Raw genomic sequence first — 14441 nt, 5'->3', positions numbered from 1 at the left:
TCCAGGGACTCTGCACCAATTTCCACCTGGGAAGGCTGTGTTCTACTCACAGAGTGAGACTGTATGAAGGGGTGTTGGAGAGGTGTGGGTGGGGATCTACCCCTGGATCTGGACCCCCTGTGCCAGTGTCCAGTATGGTAAGGACGGCCATGACAACAGGGGCAAGGGGCCGGTGATGGAGATGTGGACCACGATCGGAATGCGTACATATGGTGCCTAGAAGAGCGTGACCTCCATGACGACGTTGACAATGGCGGAGATGTTCTGTGATAGTATTCATAGGGATCCATACTGGAGATTGGTGAAGGTTATCTGAGCCAGGAGGATGGTGGTTGAAGGAACGGGGATGGAAGTCTGAAGCAGGCTGTTGGCGTTGCTGCCCAGTGTGCTGTGTCTATCTCGGGGGGTGGGGCGCTAGGCGATAACGGCAACATGATGACGTCCGGAGATGGACTACGGTGCTGGGTTTTGGCTTTTGCTTTGCCCAGTCCCTGAGGAGCAGGTGCCGCCCCCTCCAGTGCCAGTGACCTCGGCACCGTTGTCGGTGCTGTGCTCGGTGCCGCTATGCATGGTGCCGCACGGGTAGTTTCCTCCAGCACCATTGGGCCCCGTGCCGGGTACCCTTGCTCCGGTGCCATCGGTGCCGCAAGGCTCAGTGCCGTGTGAGTCAGTGCCGCCGATTCCTGCGCCTGCCGCACTGGCGCCTGAGGTGCCGACTGTTTAATGGTTAGAGGCCCAGGCACAACTATGTGCGCTAGTGTCTTCCCGCTATGAGCGGCCAGCGGGTCAGGGTCCTGTGCTCCGCTCGTCCTGCTCGCGGGTGTTACCGGCAAGGATCGAGCTGGGGAGAGCTTCTTTTTCTTTTGAACCGAGGTGGTTAGGGAAGCCGCCTTCCTCTTGTGCGACCCTGAGGGCCCCTCTTTATGGGGCTTCTCTGATGGTTCAGGTTGGAGGGCCTTATCAAATAAAATCATCTTCAGCCTCATTTCCCTGTCCTTTCTGGCTCTGGCTGTAAGCTTAGAGCAGTGAGGACACTTTTGTGGAACGTGGTCTCCCCGAGTCAACGAATGCACTTGCTATGCCCATCTGAGGCAGGCATGGCCTTGTGGCATGACTCACATTTCTTAAACCCCAACAAAGACATCTCTGCCCAGGCGTTTAAGTCTTTGAATGTTAATAGGGCACTTAGCGGCTAATCAGTTCTGGAACAGATAAAGTTCATGGCCTTTAGGATAGCGGACCGCCTGAGGCGGCGGCCTCTGTACTCTCCTCTCCCCCTTTTCTTCTTCTCTCTCTTTTTTTTTTTTTTTTTTTTTTTACTATATATGCATATAACACAGAACAGATTCAACAGTGTTAAACAAACTATCAACTAATAACTATTAACAGTAATAAACACAGTTTTATCTGTCTCAGGCGTTGGAGCTGGAGTGGATTCTGTCTGCAGCCGTTGGCGGTTGAGAAGGAACTGGCGGGGACCGGATCGCACACGTGACCGAAAGTGTGCGAAGGACCGGTGCACATCGGCGCATGCGCGACCCAACGGAGACTGCTGGGAATTTTCCAATCTGCAGCGCCGGGGCGAGCCCAACACCTACTGTGGAGCACCCACGGGGACCACTCGAAGAAGAAATGATGATATGTAAGGGGAAAATCCCAGAATATAATTATGAGCCAGAAGTATAAAAAACCTTAGCAGCCAGTCACTCATTGCAAGCTTGAGGACAAGGTACCTTAAGAGCGTTATGCTTGCCATTCGGGGATGCTCAAGAGGACGGATGAGCGCTGCCATTGCCGGTCCAAACAACAAGACCGTCCGCAATGTCTGTACATCAGATTGTCTAAGTACCTCTACACTCTGTGAGGAGTCGGCTTAGGTAAGACCTCGCCTAGCTAGGGGATCAGGCCCCAGTCATTAGTAACAGCTCTACGGAGCAGTAAAATAGGCCTAAATAAATGTAACCTGGAACCAAAATTGCCCTCGGGGACAAAGGAATTAGGGAACCTCTGGTAGATGGTCCCCACTGTAAAGCCTGGTAACAATCACCAAGAGGTAGGCCCCCTAAGCCCACCTTGGTCCTGGAAACTCTGCATCTTTAGTTGTGAGGTTAACTATAACATGGTTAGAAAAGAAATAAATGTTCAATGTATCCAGGAATGACCTGGAACGCATTCTCCCTGTCTGTATTGTAAACACCTGTGACTCTCTAATTGTTCTCCTTCTGTTCTTATCTTTAATACTAATAAACTTTACAAAAACAAGTAAAAAACCTTAAGGTGTTAATAGTAATCACAGTAATTACTAATAAATAAATAAATAAATAAATAAATAATAAAAGTGGTAACGTCCACACTCAGCCACACAGCCCATAAGACCCTGGACTTTCACCTCTCACAGTTAACTTTGTATCGTTAGACAAATGCGCCACCTAATTAGTCACGCACAACAATAAAGTAGACGAGGCATAGACCTTTCTCCCAAATAAATCTAGTCTTTTAGCTTCTTTGGCAGAAACAGTGGGTTTGTAGCATGGTACTTTGGGTCTCTGCTAGGACAGTTCTACTACCAGCAAATTCAGCTCGGGATGGTTAAAAAGAAACTCCATACCCTTAGATGGTACAAAGTACTTTTGTCCAATCTTTTATTAGTGGCCAGAATGGAAGCGTGAGTCTGCCAAATGTTGTTTGCTGCCTCTGTTATGGCATCATCCAACGCGATAATTTCGGATGATGTTGTGGGTCTCAAGTTTAGAGGTTCATGTTGTTTTTCTGGGATTTTGGCAATTTGAATATCTTGACTTTGAGCCACCCTCTTAAACTGTTCCTGAAACTGCCTCAAGTTGTCCAACAGGGAAGCGTCACCTGGAATAACCACTTCATCAGGGGATGAAGAGCAGACATCTGTGTGGTAAGTTTCCATCTGTTCCTCCATATGCTCCCCTGTTTGGTCTTCCATCATTTCCGACAGTATGGCTGTTTTGCATTGGGCTTGTGGTGGAGACAGTTGTGAAAATGATGCTGGAGGAGTACCTGGGCTTGTGGTGGAGACAGTTGTGAAAATGATGCTGGAGGAGTACCTGCACACCTGTACTTCAGTCTTGATTCAAGAGATATGTCCCTAGACCTGCCGTAATAAGCAGTATCACTGGTGGTGGTCCCTGTATTGGCAAGTATGAGACTAACAGCAAAGATGAGCAAGAAGTAGAGTGCCTCCTATGTCCATGGTGGTGATAGGAATATGGCAGGTAGGAGAGTCTGGAGGATGGTGGGGACGAGGGGGACGTGCAATGAATATAGATGTGAGCATGATGTGGTTGCTCCAGAAAGGGTGAGGGTGGTCTTAGAAACAGCGAGGGTGGGGACACAGGACGCTGGATAGTTGATGGCACGGGAGGGGAACGAGGAGATATGGGTGACTGAGGAGTATATGTGGCCATGATGACGGAATGAGATCATGGACTACCATGCTGGGTCTTAGCTTGTGCCTTCCTCGGTTCCCTCCGGGAGTCGGCCCATCAAGTGCCGTCTCTGGTGCCGGATGAATCAGTGCAGGCAAAAGCAGTGCCGTACTCAGTGTCACAACTGTCAGTGCCGCAGGGCTCAGTGCTGATTCAATCACCGTCAGTGCTGGGGGTGCAATGTGCGGTGCTGGCACAGACTGCCTTGGTGCCGATGGGTCTCTGGCTGTCATTGCCAATGAGGCTCATGAGTCTCTCAGTTCTGAGTGGGATTTATGCACGGGAACTGGTGGTACAGATTTCTTAGTCTTAGGCTGTTTGTCCTTAGCCATCGAGGGATCTCAGCTTTCAATACTACTCACCTTGTCACAAGATAAAACAGGCAAACATCAAGTAGAAGACAGCTTCCTTTTCTTATGGTCATCAGGTGAGACTAGTGAAGCTGCTCACTGTTTCTGACTCACTCCCATGCGCTTTGGGGCTGGTTGATCAGAAGTGTCAGGTTGAAGGGCTTTCCCAAAGAGAATCAATCATTCTCAGTCTCATTTCTCTGTCTTTCCTTGCTCTCACTGTGAGCTTGGAACAATGTGGACATGTATGAGGCACATAAGACTCTCTCCTAAACAGTGTATGCACTGCGAATGACGGTCCAAAGCCAGCACTGCCTCCCGACAACAATCGCACTTCTTAAAACCCGTTGCAGGCATAACAACAACAATGAAACTGCTAATAACTTCAACTCTTAATAGTTGTAAAGAAGAAGTACTGACTAACCAGGCTGCTACTAACAATAGTCTCTAATGAACTTGTTATAAAAGGTTTTTTTTTTTAAACTATAGAACTATAACCAGTAAAACGAAACTACTAATAATAACTTGGTAAAACTATATACAGCAATTCACAAAGATCAAAATTCTTTTTCAGATGTGCTACCGAGGAACGCAGGAGAAGTCCATCCGCAGACGAAGATGGCTGAGAGGAACTAGCTCAGACTGGACTGTGCACATAACCAAAAGCGCATGAAGGGCCTAGCACTCACCTGTGCGTGCACGATCCAGCCAGCAACTGCTCTGCAAATCTTTGATTGGCGGCACTGGAGCCAGCCCAACACCTGATGTGGAGCACCCATGGGAACTACTCGAAGAAGACCAATTGTTGTATAATTCTTTGTAAATACACTAGTATGAACTCGTTACATACAAGAGTGTTTTTTTTAATTTCATTCATTTAGAGAAGCGTAGGAAGTCTAAAAACAAGAACGTTAGGGTTCAGATATGTAATATAAGCTTATACGGATATATGAATGTTTTGGACGCTTGCTATACCCACCTTTAGATCTGCCAACTAATAATATTGCCTTTCAAAAACATAAGTCCATTCATTTTACTTATTCTGCATCATATTCCAGATGACTAAAACCAAGAACTCCCAAACGAGCAAATGCATTAGTCCATCTCTCTTTTGCACAAATGGAAGTTACAGGCAAGTGCTGACTAGTACATACTCTCTTTTCCTCACTTCACATAATGATCTGTGTCTTCTAGTCAGTTTGCATAAATTTCATATCCAAGACTGAAACCATAACATATCTTTGGGGAGTAAAAAAACAGAGAACAAATTCTACTGTTCTAGTTCATGACACTTTCAGTATGATGTTTTCAATTACAAACTGAAAGTAAGCTAGTAAACTTTTTCAAAACCAAGGACTTGAAAAACATTACACACCTGAGCACTACTGTTTCTGCAGAGTTTCTTGTAGATCTGATCAATAGCTACTGAGACATGCTCAAAACACTGGCTGAAACGCTCAAATCTTCTTTTTTTTATCTGTTCAAATTCTTGCCTACATATTCTGGCTTCCCTTCTGCTGGCCTCAAAAGCTATGAAAGAATAATTGAAATAACTTAAGATTTGCAGAAAATGCTCAATAGTAAGCTTAAGTATAATTCTCTTCGTAATCCACCATTCAGCGAATAAGCATTTTACTGTAGAAATGTTTTGTAACATGAAAGGAAAATCATTTCAGTGCATATCAGAGCAACATGTAAAGGTCTTAACTTTGCTTCCAGAGCTCAGCTACCAAGACTGAAAAGTAGAAAAGTTGTTCGGACGTTTCCAGTTTTCTCTATGCAAGATCAGACTGATGTGTGAAGAACAGCTCTGCTGAGCGCATGTTGTTCACTGATATATTTAGATTGGGTGAACTCTGTAGCAGTTTGCAAGGCCATATTTTGTTGTGGCAGTGGAATTTCTTTGCACACTCATACTACGCAACTTGCACAAAAATGTCCACATTTTAGCTCTGCAAAAGGTATGGTAACTTGTACATGAATTGCTTCTTCTAATGAAATTAGCAGAAACTTCTTAGCAAATAAGTCATCTCTGAAATGTAATAAGCCTTTTATCAAAGAATATACGATGACTGAGTTCCAAATTTATTTTGGTGAAGACACCAGAATAAATAACAAATGACAAATTTTTTAAAGAAATTATTTGGATTAAGATGCAAACATTTTATAAATAAGCTTATTAATATAAAATGGCAGTATAAAATTGACACTAAGGAAAAACAATGGGCCTGTAGTATTAAGTCTCTGACACAAAATGCAAAGGAAATACTCAAACACTTTACAGGAAAAAAACAGAACCATCCAGCAAAAGAACTATACAAGATATGCAACTTTCCATGCAGAGAAACGGTTAATAAAAAGGAAGATACAATGTTACCATCTACTGATTCCTGGAACTTGTTCTTAGCAGTCTGCAATTTCTCCAGTGCTCTTAGATTTGGTGCAGCTGTTTTGAATAAAACATTTTCTTTCGATACTACTTGCTGCTGCAGTTGCGCCAGATGAGCCTCAATCTCTGTATCAGACTGCAGGTCCTAAGCAGAAGACAAAAGTCAAAAAAGGGTTTAACTGACAAAAGAATCAGCAAATTCCCACACAAGAGAGTACATTTTTGCAGGGCCCTTTACAGACTGCATCTCCATGAATAGACAAATACCACAGTCTTTTACATCAGGACACAGGAAGCCACTGAACAGACCTAGGCAATAGTTAGGAATAACATTTAAAAAGAAAAGCTCCAAGACATGCTATACAAAATAAACAAACAGGGTCAAGAACTCTGCCTTGAGAAAACCTGTTAAACCAATTACATTTGGCAACATGACTCCTCCTGGCGGAAGGCTGTCTGAGATCTTAAAAGTCTGCTTTGATTTCCTCAAACAACGAAAGACATCTTTCATCACATAAGCCACACAGTTATATGAAGCAACTTGAATTCTGTGTGACCTACCCTGATATCCTGCTCATGAAGGAAAACTTCTTACACTAAGTGCTTTCCTTAGCTCTATTTGAAGAAATAGGCAAGATCTTTAGCTGTCTGAACCAATTTTGACAGTTCCTGAGCTGCTTTCTAAATGACCTTTGCAAAAGAATGACCAATTCCTTTGAGCCTTGTATTTTGAAGCACATTACTTCTGTGTCCCATGAATTTATAAGTATGAAGGCAAGTTAGAATTTGCTAGTCTTTTATTAGATTTGCAGTTTACAAAACTTTAAATTACAGAATGTAGTTAAGTAGAATATTCTGATAGATAAAATGCATATATGCTAATGTTATATATGCAGAACCAGTAACAGGAAACGGTTGCACATCTCAAACCCACCAGCTTTTAGTCAAGAACATTTGTTTAAGTTCATGCTGAAGAATGCGTGAAAGCTTCATTCACTATAAAGTAAATGGTTTTACCTTTAGATCGTCTGTTAGAGTGCCATAGTCTATCTGAATGGCTCTTTCTCTTTCATAGATATCTGCTGTAGCTTCAGTGCTTTCTGCTTGAGTTCCCAGCTGTAACACGGATGAAAAGCTTTCTAGTTCAGAAATACAGTGATATTTTAATTGTTAAAAAGAACATAATATCTACTTGACATGGTATAACGGAGAAAAATGCACCAACTGTTCCTTTCCTAATTTATTTAATACACTTATATAATCAAACATTATGATTTACCAGTTGATTAGCAGGAGGTATTAATTGAAAATGCTTTCTCTGAACTTTGAAAAATCCAACAATTGACCTTGTGGGGTTAACTTGAGTGCAGAAGTGGAACTGCATAGACTGCTGGAATACTTACATGTTTCTGATCTGTCAGAATGGGCTTTCTAGGGAGTTTTAAAATCCTCCTTCAAGAAAGTCTCCTCTGGATAGTGGTCAATAGAAAACGTTTCCCTCTGTTCAATCTTCATCCAACTATCCTTAGACAAAAATGAAACCTACTCTTCTTTTTAGGCTGCTGACAACGAATGCAAGCAGGGTGTCTTATCTCAAGCCCAGGTCAGCAACTCCCTACTCTATTTTCATACCAGTCCCAGCCCCTCACTTCCTGCATACATCCTTCTCAATGTCAGTACCATGGACTCACTTTCCTTCTCATATTCCACATATCAGTGACACATTCCTGCTCCTCCCTTCCAAGTTCTCTACCTTGTTTCTATTCCAGGACAGTCCTTGGTCTCTCTCACTTTATGCCATCTCCAGTCCTCCAATCTAATCACTCCAAAAGTATGCTCCAGGCCCCTTTCTCTCCACTGAATGTCCCTGTCCTCTTTCTTCCTCCTCTCTGATCCATTTGTGCCTATCCTCACCCAGAGGAGCCTTCCCAATACTGAGCTCAGGGAGCTGCCTTGCCACCTATCACTCTCTCTCCAGTGGGACTAATGATAAAGGGAAAGGGTTTTACCCTTCAGAGCAGTTGTGGGGCAGAGTGCAGAGGCAATTGTTCAAGCATGGTCACTGGCATGGAGGAAGGGGCAGTTTACACATGGGTGCCCTGGTTTAGGGGGACCCACAAACTGAGGGGGGGTTGATGCACCACGAGCGAAGTTGTGGAATTTGATTTTGCTACATCATTGAAGACACAGCAAAATTGATCTCTCTGGGCTCGTGCATTAACCCTCGTACTCCACGCTGCCATGTGGAGTAAGGGATGTCAGCGCGAGGCTGAACAGCCCTGATATACACCAGGGCACAAAGTCGATCCTGATATGGCGATTCTGGCTACGCTAATGGCTTTACAATCTGGCACACACCGTCCCATCTGAAGTTTGGAGGCCCTATCAAACAAAGGGCAGGAGCTGCCACTGCAAGGTGAGTTTTCCCTTCAACATCGCACCCCCCACTTGTAATTTTTTTTGGAAGGATGGAGGACAGTGTTCCCTGTAAGCTGAGAGCTTGGGTGGCCGCCCAGGAGAGATTCAGCTGTTGCCCAATTAGAAAAGTACCCACAGGGAACATTGGTGGAAAACCCTGCATTTCAGATTTTGCATAGGAGCACAAAACTCTCTGACTGGGCCTGTCCACTGTGAAGTCATGAGAAAAACCTTGAAAATGCCACTATTCCATCTTTAATTTATTTGACTTTATTGCTATAGCTGCTGGAGGAAGGAGGCTCAGATGTTGATGATGATAATTTTTAGGGCATGGAGGAAATGTCAGAACAGCACCCAGGAGGAGCCCTCAGTATAAAATTATCCAAATCTGAATTTCATCTTATACAATCCCCCAAGTTTTAAATTTTTGCAAGAATAGGTACGTCTTTATGCATCTTCTTAAATGTATATTTGCAATATTGATAGTGGCAATGCCTTTATATTGCAAAGTTTTCATATATTTTAAATAAGATGTTACCAATATGAGTTAAAAATGTGTGATAGCTCCTTCTACTGGCTCCATAAGGGCTGATTTGGCCAGTGCCTTGATTATTATTATTACATTATTCTACAACTAGAGCAGTCAGCTGTCAGGAAAAAAAACATTTTACCTCAGGAATATGTATTTTCTATTATGATACATTTTTCAGAAGTAATTTTCCACAGTACCTCTACTTCACTGATTTCATCCAGTGATCCCACTAAAAGTGAAATTCTCAAGTCTTGGACTTTGCATTCAAGAAGCATATTATGTCTCTCTAATCTTTTCTGTTCCAGAGATGTTTCAATAGATATAGCTTCCTTTTGTAACCTACCCATCTCCCTGTAACCATAAAAAGGTATGAAATGTTTAAACAATGGCATTCAAATGACAATTACACAACTTGAAAATAAATCAGGCAAGTACTAATAGAAAGAAGAATGATTTTTCTACATTGTTCATAAAAGGTAAGTACTTGATGCTAGTAATAATCTGTACCATATACAATGCATTAACACTACAAGAAAATTAAAGTTAAGCAGATGAATAAATTCATTTTTCAAACATGGATTGTTTTACCAATACCTGGGGGGCAGAAAATCTCGGTATAACATCACAGTTCAACAGATTTAAGCCTTCAATACTATACCAAAAAGATTATGAATTCTTAAGTTATTTATGAATAAAGTATATAGTAAGAAACATTTTACACATTTGCTTAGCTAATACATACATGTTTATCCCAAAAAGGGGGATAAATCATTGGATTAAAAATGGCTGATAAGCAACATATGGTTAATCATAACCATAAATTGATTAAGTGGGAGATGTGAAAAGAGAAGGTATGCACATCAAGAAAGCAGGACACAGGATGTCAAGATGGACTAAACTGAAGAAAGAACCATTTCCACAGAAGGGGGTTTAGCAGCAGAATAAGGAAAAGGAAGTGGTCCAAAATTAATATTTGTCTCAAGATATGCAATACCTATCAGGTATTAAGTGTAGAACTGCCCATACAGAAAAGAACTCTGAAAATCACCCTAAGACGTTCAACCAAAATTCAGGGTTTAACCATCTCTAATTTTGAGAGATCCAGGTGAAACCTAAAGTGTGTGGGGTTGAGGGACATACTACCCCATATCTATTCACTATAAGGCTTCATACATCTTCCTTTGTAGCATACGGTGCTGGCCACTGCCAGAGATTAAATCACTGGACTAGACTGACCTCAGATCTGATCTCATATAATAAGTGACTTCCCACAACATGTTCAAACATTTAAAGTGCTGGCCTTTATTGAAATTACTAATTATTATACTTGAGTACAGCTAGTAGCTACCTATTAAGGGTTAATAATTTCTTCCTTGATTCTTCCACTTCGTTTTGGGCTTTTGTAACCTCATTTTTGAGAGTTATTAATCTATTCTTAAGATGCTGTTGTTCCTCCATTGTTTCATTCACCATTAGCAGAAATCTTTCCTCATCCTGCATAAAAATAATTTCATATTTTAATATTTTTATTTCAAAAGACTAATATACCAGTATATAGCAAGGGGGAATCAAAGTTCAAAAAGCTTATATCATATTACATTGGTGTAAGAATGTACCTTTCAATTTTTTCCTTTTTTTTTTACAAAACTATTCATTCTGTTAAACTATTGCACTTGAAAATATTCAGCTACACAGGTTCCTGTATATCCAGTAAACTATTATCCTTTGTTAAACATTGACGCAAAAGAATTTTACTGGGAACATACATATTCTTAATCTCAAAGGATTATTTTAATACATAGTAAAGACCAATGAACTATGAGCCAGCAATTCTGTACAGACTGAAATCACCTAATCTCTTAAAAGCATGTCTACTCATTTTATAAAACAAATGAAATTTTAAAGAAATTACAAATATGTAGCAGTTACAACCTAGATTTTGGAAAAAGTCACATTAATTCATTACAATATGACAAGGGTGTGTTGTGGTATTGACATGCTCACATTAGGTGTGTCTACACATGCACATATTTTCGAAAAGACAGGCCCTCTTTTGAAAGAGCACACAGTGCGCTCCTTCGAACAGAAATCAGAGGAATGCAGCTCAGATGTGAGAAGCCGGACTTTTTGATCCCATAGTGGGAAGAGTGCCCCCTTTGGAAAAACTTTTTCGAAAAAAGGTACATGCAGATGCTCCATGGCCCACTCTTCCAAAAGACAAGTCCTCCATAGCGGCGCCCAGCTGGACCACAAAGACACCCTACCCTACAGCAGCAGGGCTCTACGATCCATGTGTCCATCCACTCTTAAAGCTACACGGACATAGACACCCCATGGCAGAAAACTGAGAGCACCTGAGTTGTAACAGCATGAGCTGTGCAGAGCACGCCCTCTCAGCCACCCCCGATGACTGCAGAGACCAAATGGCCAGTGCCTGGCAGCCTCCAGAGCTCCAGGGCCCTCCTTCAGAGCCCTCACTGGGCTCCCAGGAGCCACCCCTAGAGGAAAAAAGTAAAAAAAGGGCCCCCTCCTGGACGGAGCCCAAGCTCTGAGACCTCTTTGGACTTTGCAAAGAGGAGGAGGTGCTCTGGGAGGTGGGGGTCAAGCAGAGGAATGCTGCAGCCTTTGCCCACCTGCCCTGGGAACTGAACAGCCATGGCCACCTAGAGCGGATGAACAAGTCCAGATCAAAGTAAAGGAGCTCTGTCAGGCCTATGCCCAGGTCCGGGATGAGGCCATCACTCAGGGGCAGGCCCCTCCATCTGCCCCTACTACCAGGAGCTCCACTTCATTTTGGGACCCCAGGACAGGTCCCCATTCCCTATGGTCCTCAAAATACCCACAGACCGGCCCGAGCCAGAGGGCCTCGAGGAGCCGGTACCAGCCAGCACAAGCCTGAGGGCAGATCAGTGAGGCAGGCAACCTCATAATAGTTGTCCCCTCATGGGTGTCCAGGCGGGCCACGGGGAGCTGAACATCACCGAAGGTCATTGAGAGACCCCCTGGTAAGTACACAGCGGGGGGGGGGGGGGTGCCGACTGGTAGGTTGGGGGCAACACAGCTGCCAGTGAGCCACACATGGGCTTGGAGGCCTGAGGCCAGACACCCCGGCCACCCATGGTCCACATCACACCCATGGTGCCCGCCCATGCCAGCCAGCACCCAGCCCCATAGACAGCTCCAGGTACCAGAGGCGTGGTGGGACATAAGCTGGGTCGGGTTGCACCCAGGGAGGATCCCACCCCCCTGACACCACACGGATGCTGCGCCTGTCTTGCCTGGCCCCGTGGGTGCGGGGTCCCAATCGGGGACTGACATGCCCTCCTTATCCCCTTCTGGCTGCAGCAATTGAGGGCCCACAAAGTCTGTTGGCCCCCATGGCTCTAGAGAGCTCCCCCGGCAGAGGAGGCAGACGGGGCCAGGTGCCTCCAGCAGTACCAACACACTGCACCTACAACTGGAGACCAGAGTGGCGCATGGGGGATGATACCACCAGCCTCCACCAGGCCGAGCTGCCAAAGTTGTGCCTCCAGTTGGAGGAAGGTGACCTGTCCTGACACAGGATGGCGTGGGACCACCTGATGTCCCACCTGGAGGGCATCCACGGGACCCTCCAGGAGCATGTAAGCAATGTAGCATGGCTTCTAGCTCTCTGAACCCTCACAGAAACCCCCGCTCCCCCCCATGCTGAGCCCCCTGCTGTCATTCCCCAATGCCCATACCTGCCAATGCTCCCTGCCCTGTCACAGCCCTGCTGTGGAGCCTGCAACCAGAGAGGAAGGGGATCCCAGGGCCAATGGGACTCTCACCCTGCAACCCCAGGCCCTGAGTGACCCTCCCAGTTCCAGTCCCTCCCCGCACTCCTCCCAGTTCGTATCCCTCCCCATCTCATGATGTACATAGTGCCTCCCCCCCGCCCCTCATTGTAAATAGCTGCATGTTTGCACAGACATTGAGTTGTGTTTGAAGGTTATAAATGGTTTATTGAACACTGATGACCGTGTTCCATGGTCTCATAGCAGGGAGGTGTGGGTGCGCTAGTGGTGGTGGTACATGCGGTAGGGGTGGATTCATGGGGGGACAGGGAGGGTCAGTGCAGACCAGGGGCAAGGCTCACCCAGAGAGCCTCCCTGATATGGACCCCATTGTGGTTGCCCTGGCAACTGGTGACAGCAGCCAGATGCTCAAACCCTGCGGCAGCTCAGCCACCCAACCTGTGAAAGACAAGTTACTCACCATAGTAACGGTGGTTCTTCGAGATGTGTCCCCGTGGCTGCTCCACAATAGTTCCACAATAGGTGTCGGGCTTGCCCGGCGCCGCAGATCGGATCTTCCAAGCAGTTTCTGCCGGACCGCGCATGCGCCGGAGCGCCGCTCCCTTGCGCGCTCCTGGCCATGTGCGCGATCCGGTCCCCGCCAGTTCCTCGATCAACCGCCTCGGGTGCCCCTGCAAAACACTAACAGAGATCCGAAGCGGGGAGGATGGGCGGGTAGTGGAGCACCCACGGGGACACATCTCGAAGAACCACCGTTACTACGGTGAGTAACTTGTCTTTCTTCTTCGAGTGTCCCCGTGGGTGCTCCACAATAGGTGAATACCCAGCAGTAACCCAAGATAGGAGGTGGGTAATCGGATTATGTGCAGCTTGCCCCCGAGAGGACCGCTGCAGAGAGACGGGTATCCTCTTGGAATACCCTGTGAAGGGCGTAATGTTTGGCGAAGGTGTCGTAGGATGACCAGGTCGCTGCTCTGCAAATGTCTCTTAACGCAACGCCCTTGAAAAAGGCTGTTGATGCCGCCACCGCCCTAGTGGAATGAGCCCTGGGAGTGGCCGATAAAGGAGTCTTTTTGGGCTCGTAGCACATTTTTATGCAGGATACAATGTGCTTTGAGATTATCTGCGAGGAGACCTTCTCCTTTCGATTTGGGAGCGAGGGAGACTAGGAGTCTATCGGTCTTCCGGAAGGACTTGGTCCTGTCTACGTAGAAGGCTAGCGCCCTCCTCACGTCCAGGAGGTGTAGGCGCGCCTCTTCGTTGGAGTTATGAGGCTTTGGATAAAACGAGGGTAGAACAATAGGTTCGTTAATGTGAAACTCGGAAGAAACTTTGGGAACAAAGGCTGGATGCAGCCGTATGGTTACCACCTCCTTGGAAAAAACAGTGCAGGGTGGCGTTGCCATGACTGCCACGAGCTCGCTCACCCTACGAGCTGACGTAATTGCAAGAAGAAAGGTCGTCTTTATTGTAAGGAGGCGGAGGGGAACCGTGGCCAAGGGCTCGAACGGTGGTCCC

The 14441-nt window shown here is 45.4% G+C and overlaps 1 protein-coding gene across 2 annotated transcripts in view; it reads right to left on the bottom strand.

Annotated features, from left to right (window-relative positions):
- Positions 1 to 14441, bottom strand: part of SMC1B (structural maintenance of chromosomes 1B) — a 110866-nt gene that overhangs the window by 30238 nt on the left and 66187 nt on the right. For both annotated transcript variants that reach the window (XM_074983694.1, XM_074983695.1), the window contains exons 17-21: positions 10496 to 10641; positions 9345 to 9498; positions 7215 to 7313; positions 6186 to 6342; positions 5184 to 5338 (exon numbers count right to left, since the gene is read on the bottom strand). In XM_074983694.1, the coding sequence (XP_074839795.1) occupies positions 5184 to 5338; positions 6186 to 6342; positions 7215 to 7313; positions 9345 to 9498; positions 10496 to 10641 (711 nt within the window). The remainder of the gene's footprint in view (positions 1 to 5183; positions 5339 to 6185; positions 6343 to 7214; positions 7314 to 9344; positions 9499 to 10495; positions 10642 to 14441) is intronic.

This window comes from Carettochelys insculpta, chromosome 1 (genome assembly GCF_033958435.1).
Source record: "Carettochelys insculpta isolate YL-2023 chromosome 1, ASM3395843v1, whole genome shotgun sequence".
Lineage (NCBI taxonomy): Eukaryota > Metazoa > Chordata > Testudines > Carettochelyidae > Carettochelys > Carettochelys insculpta.
This window is presented reverse-complemented; position numbering and strand designations above follow the sequence as displayed.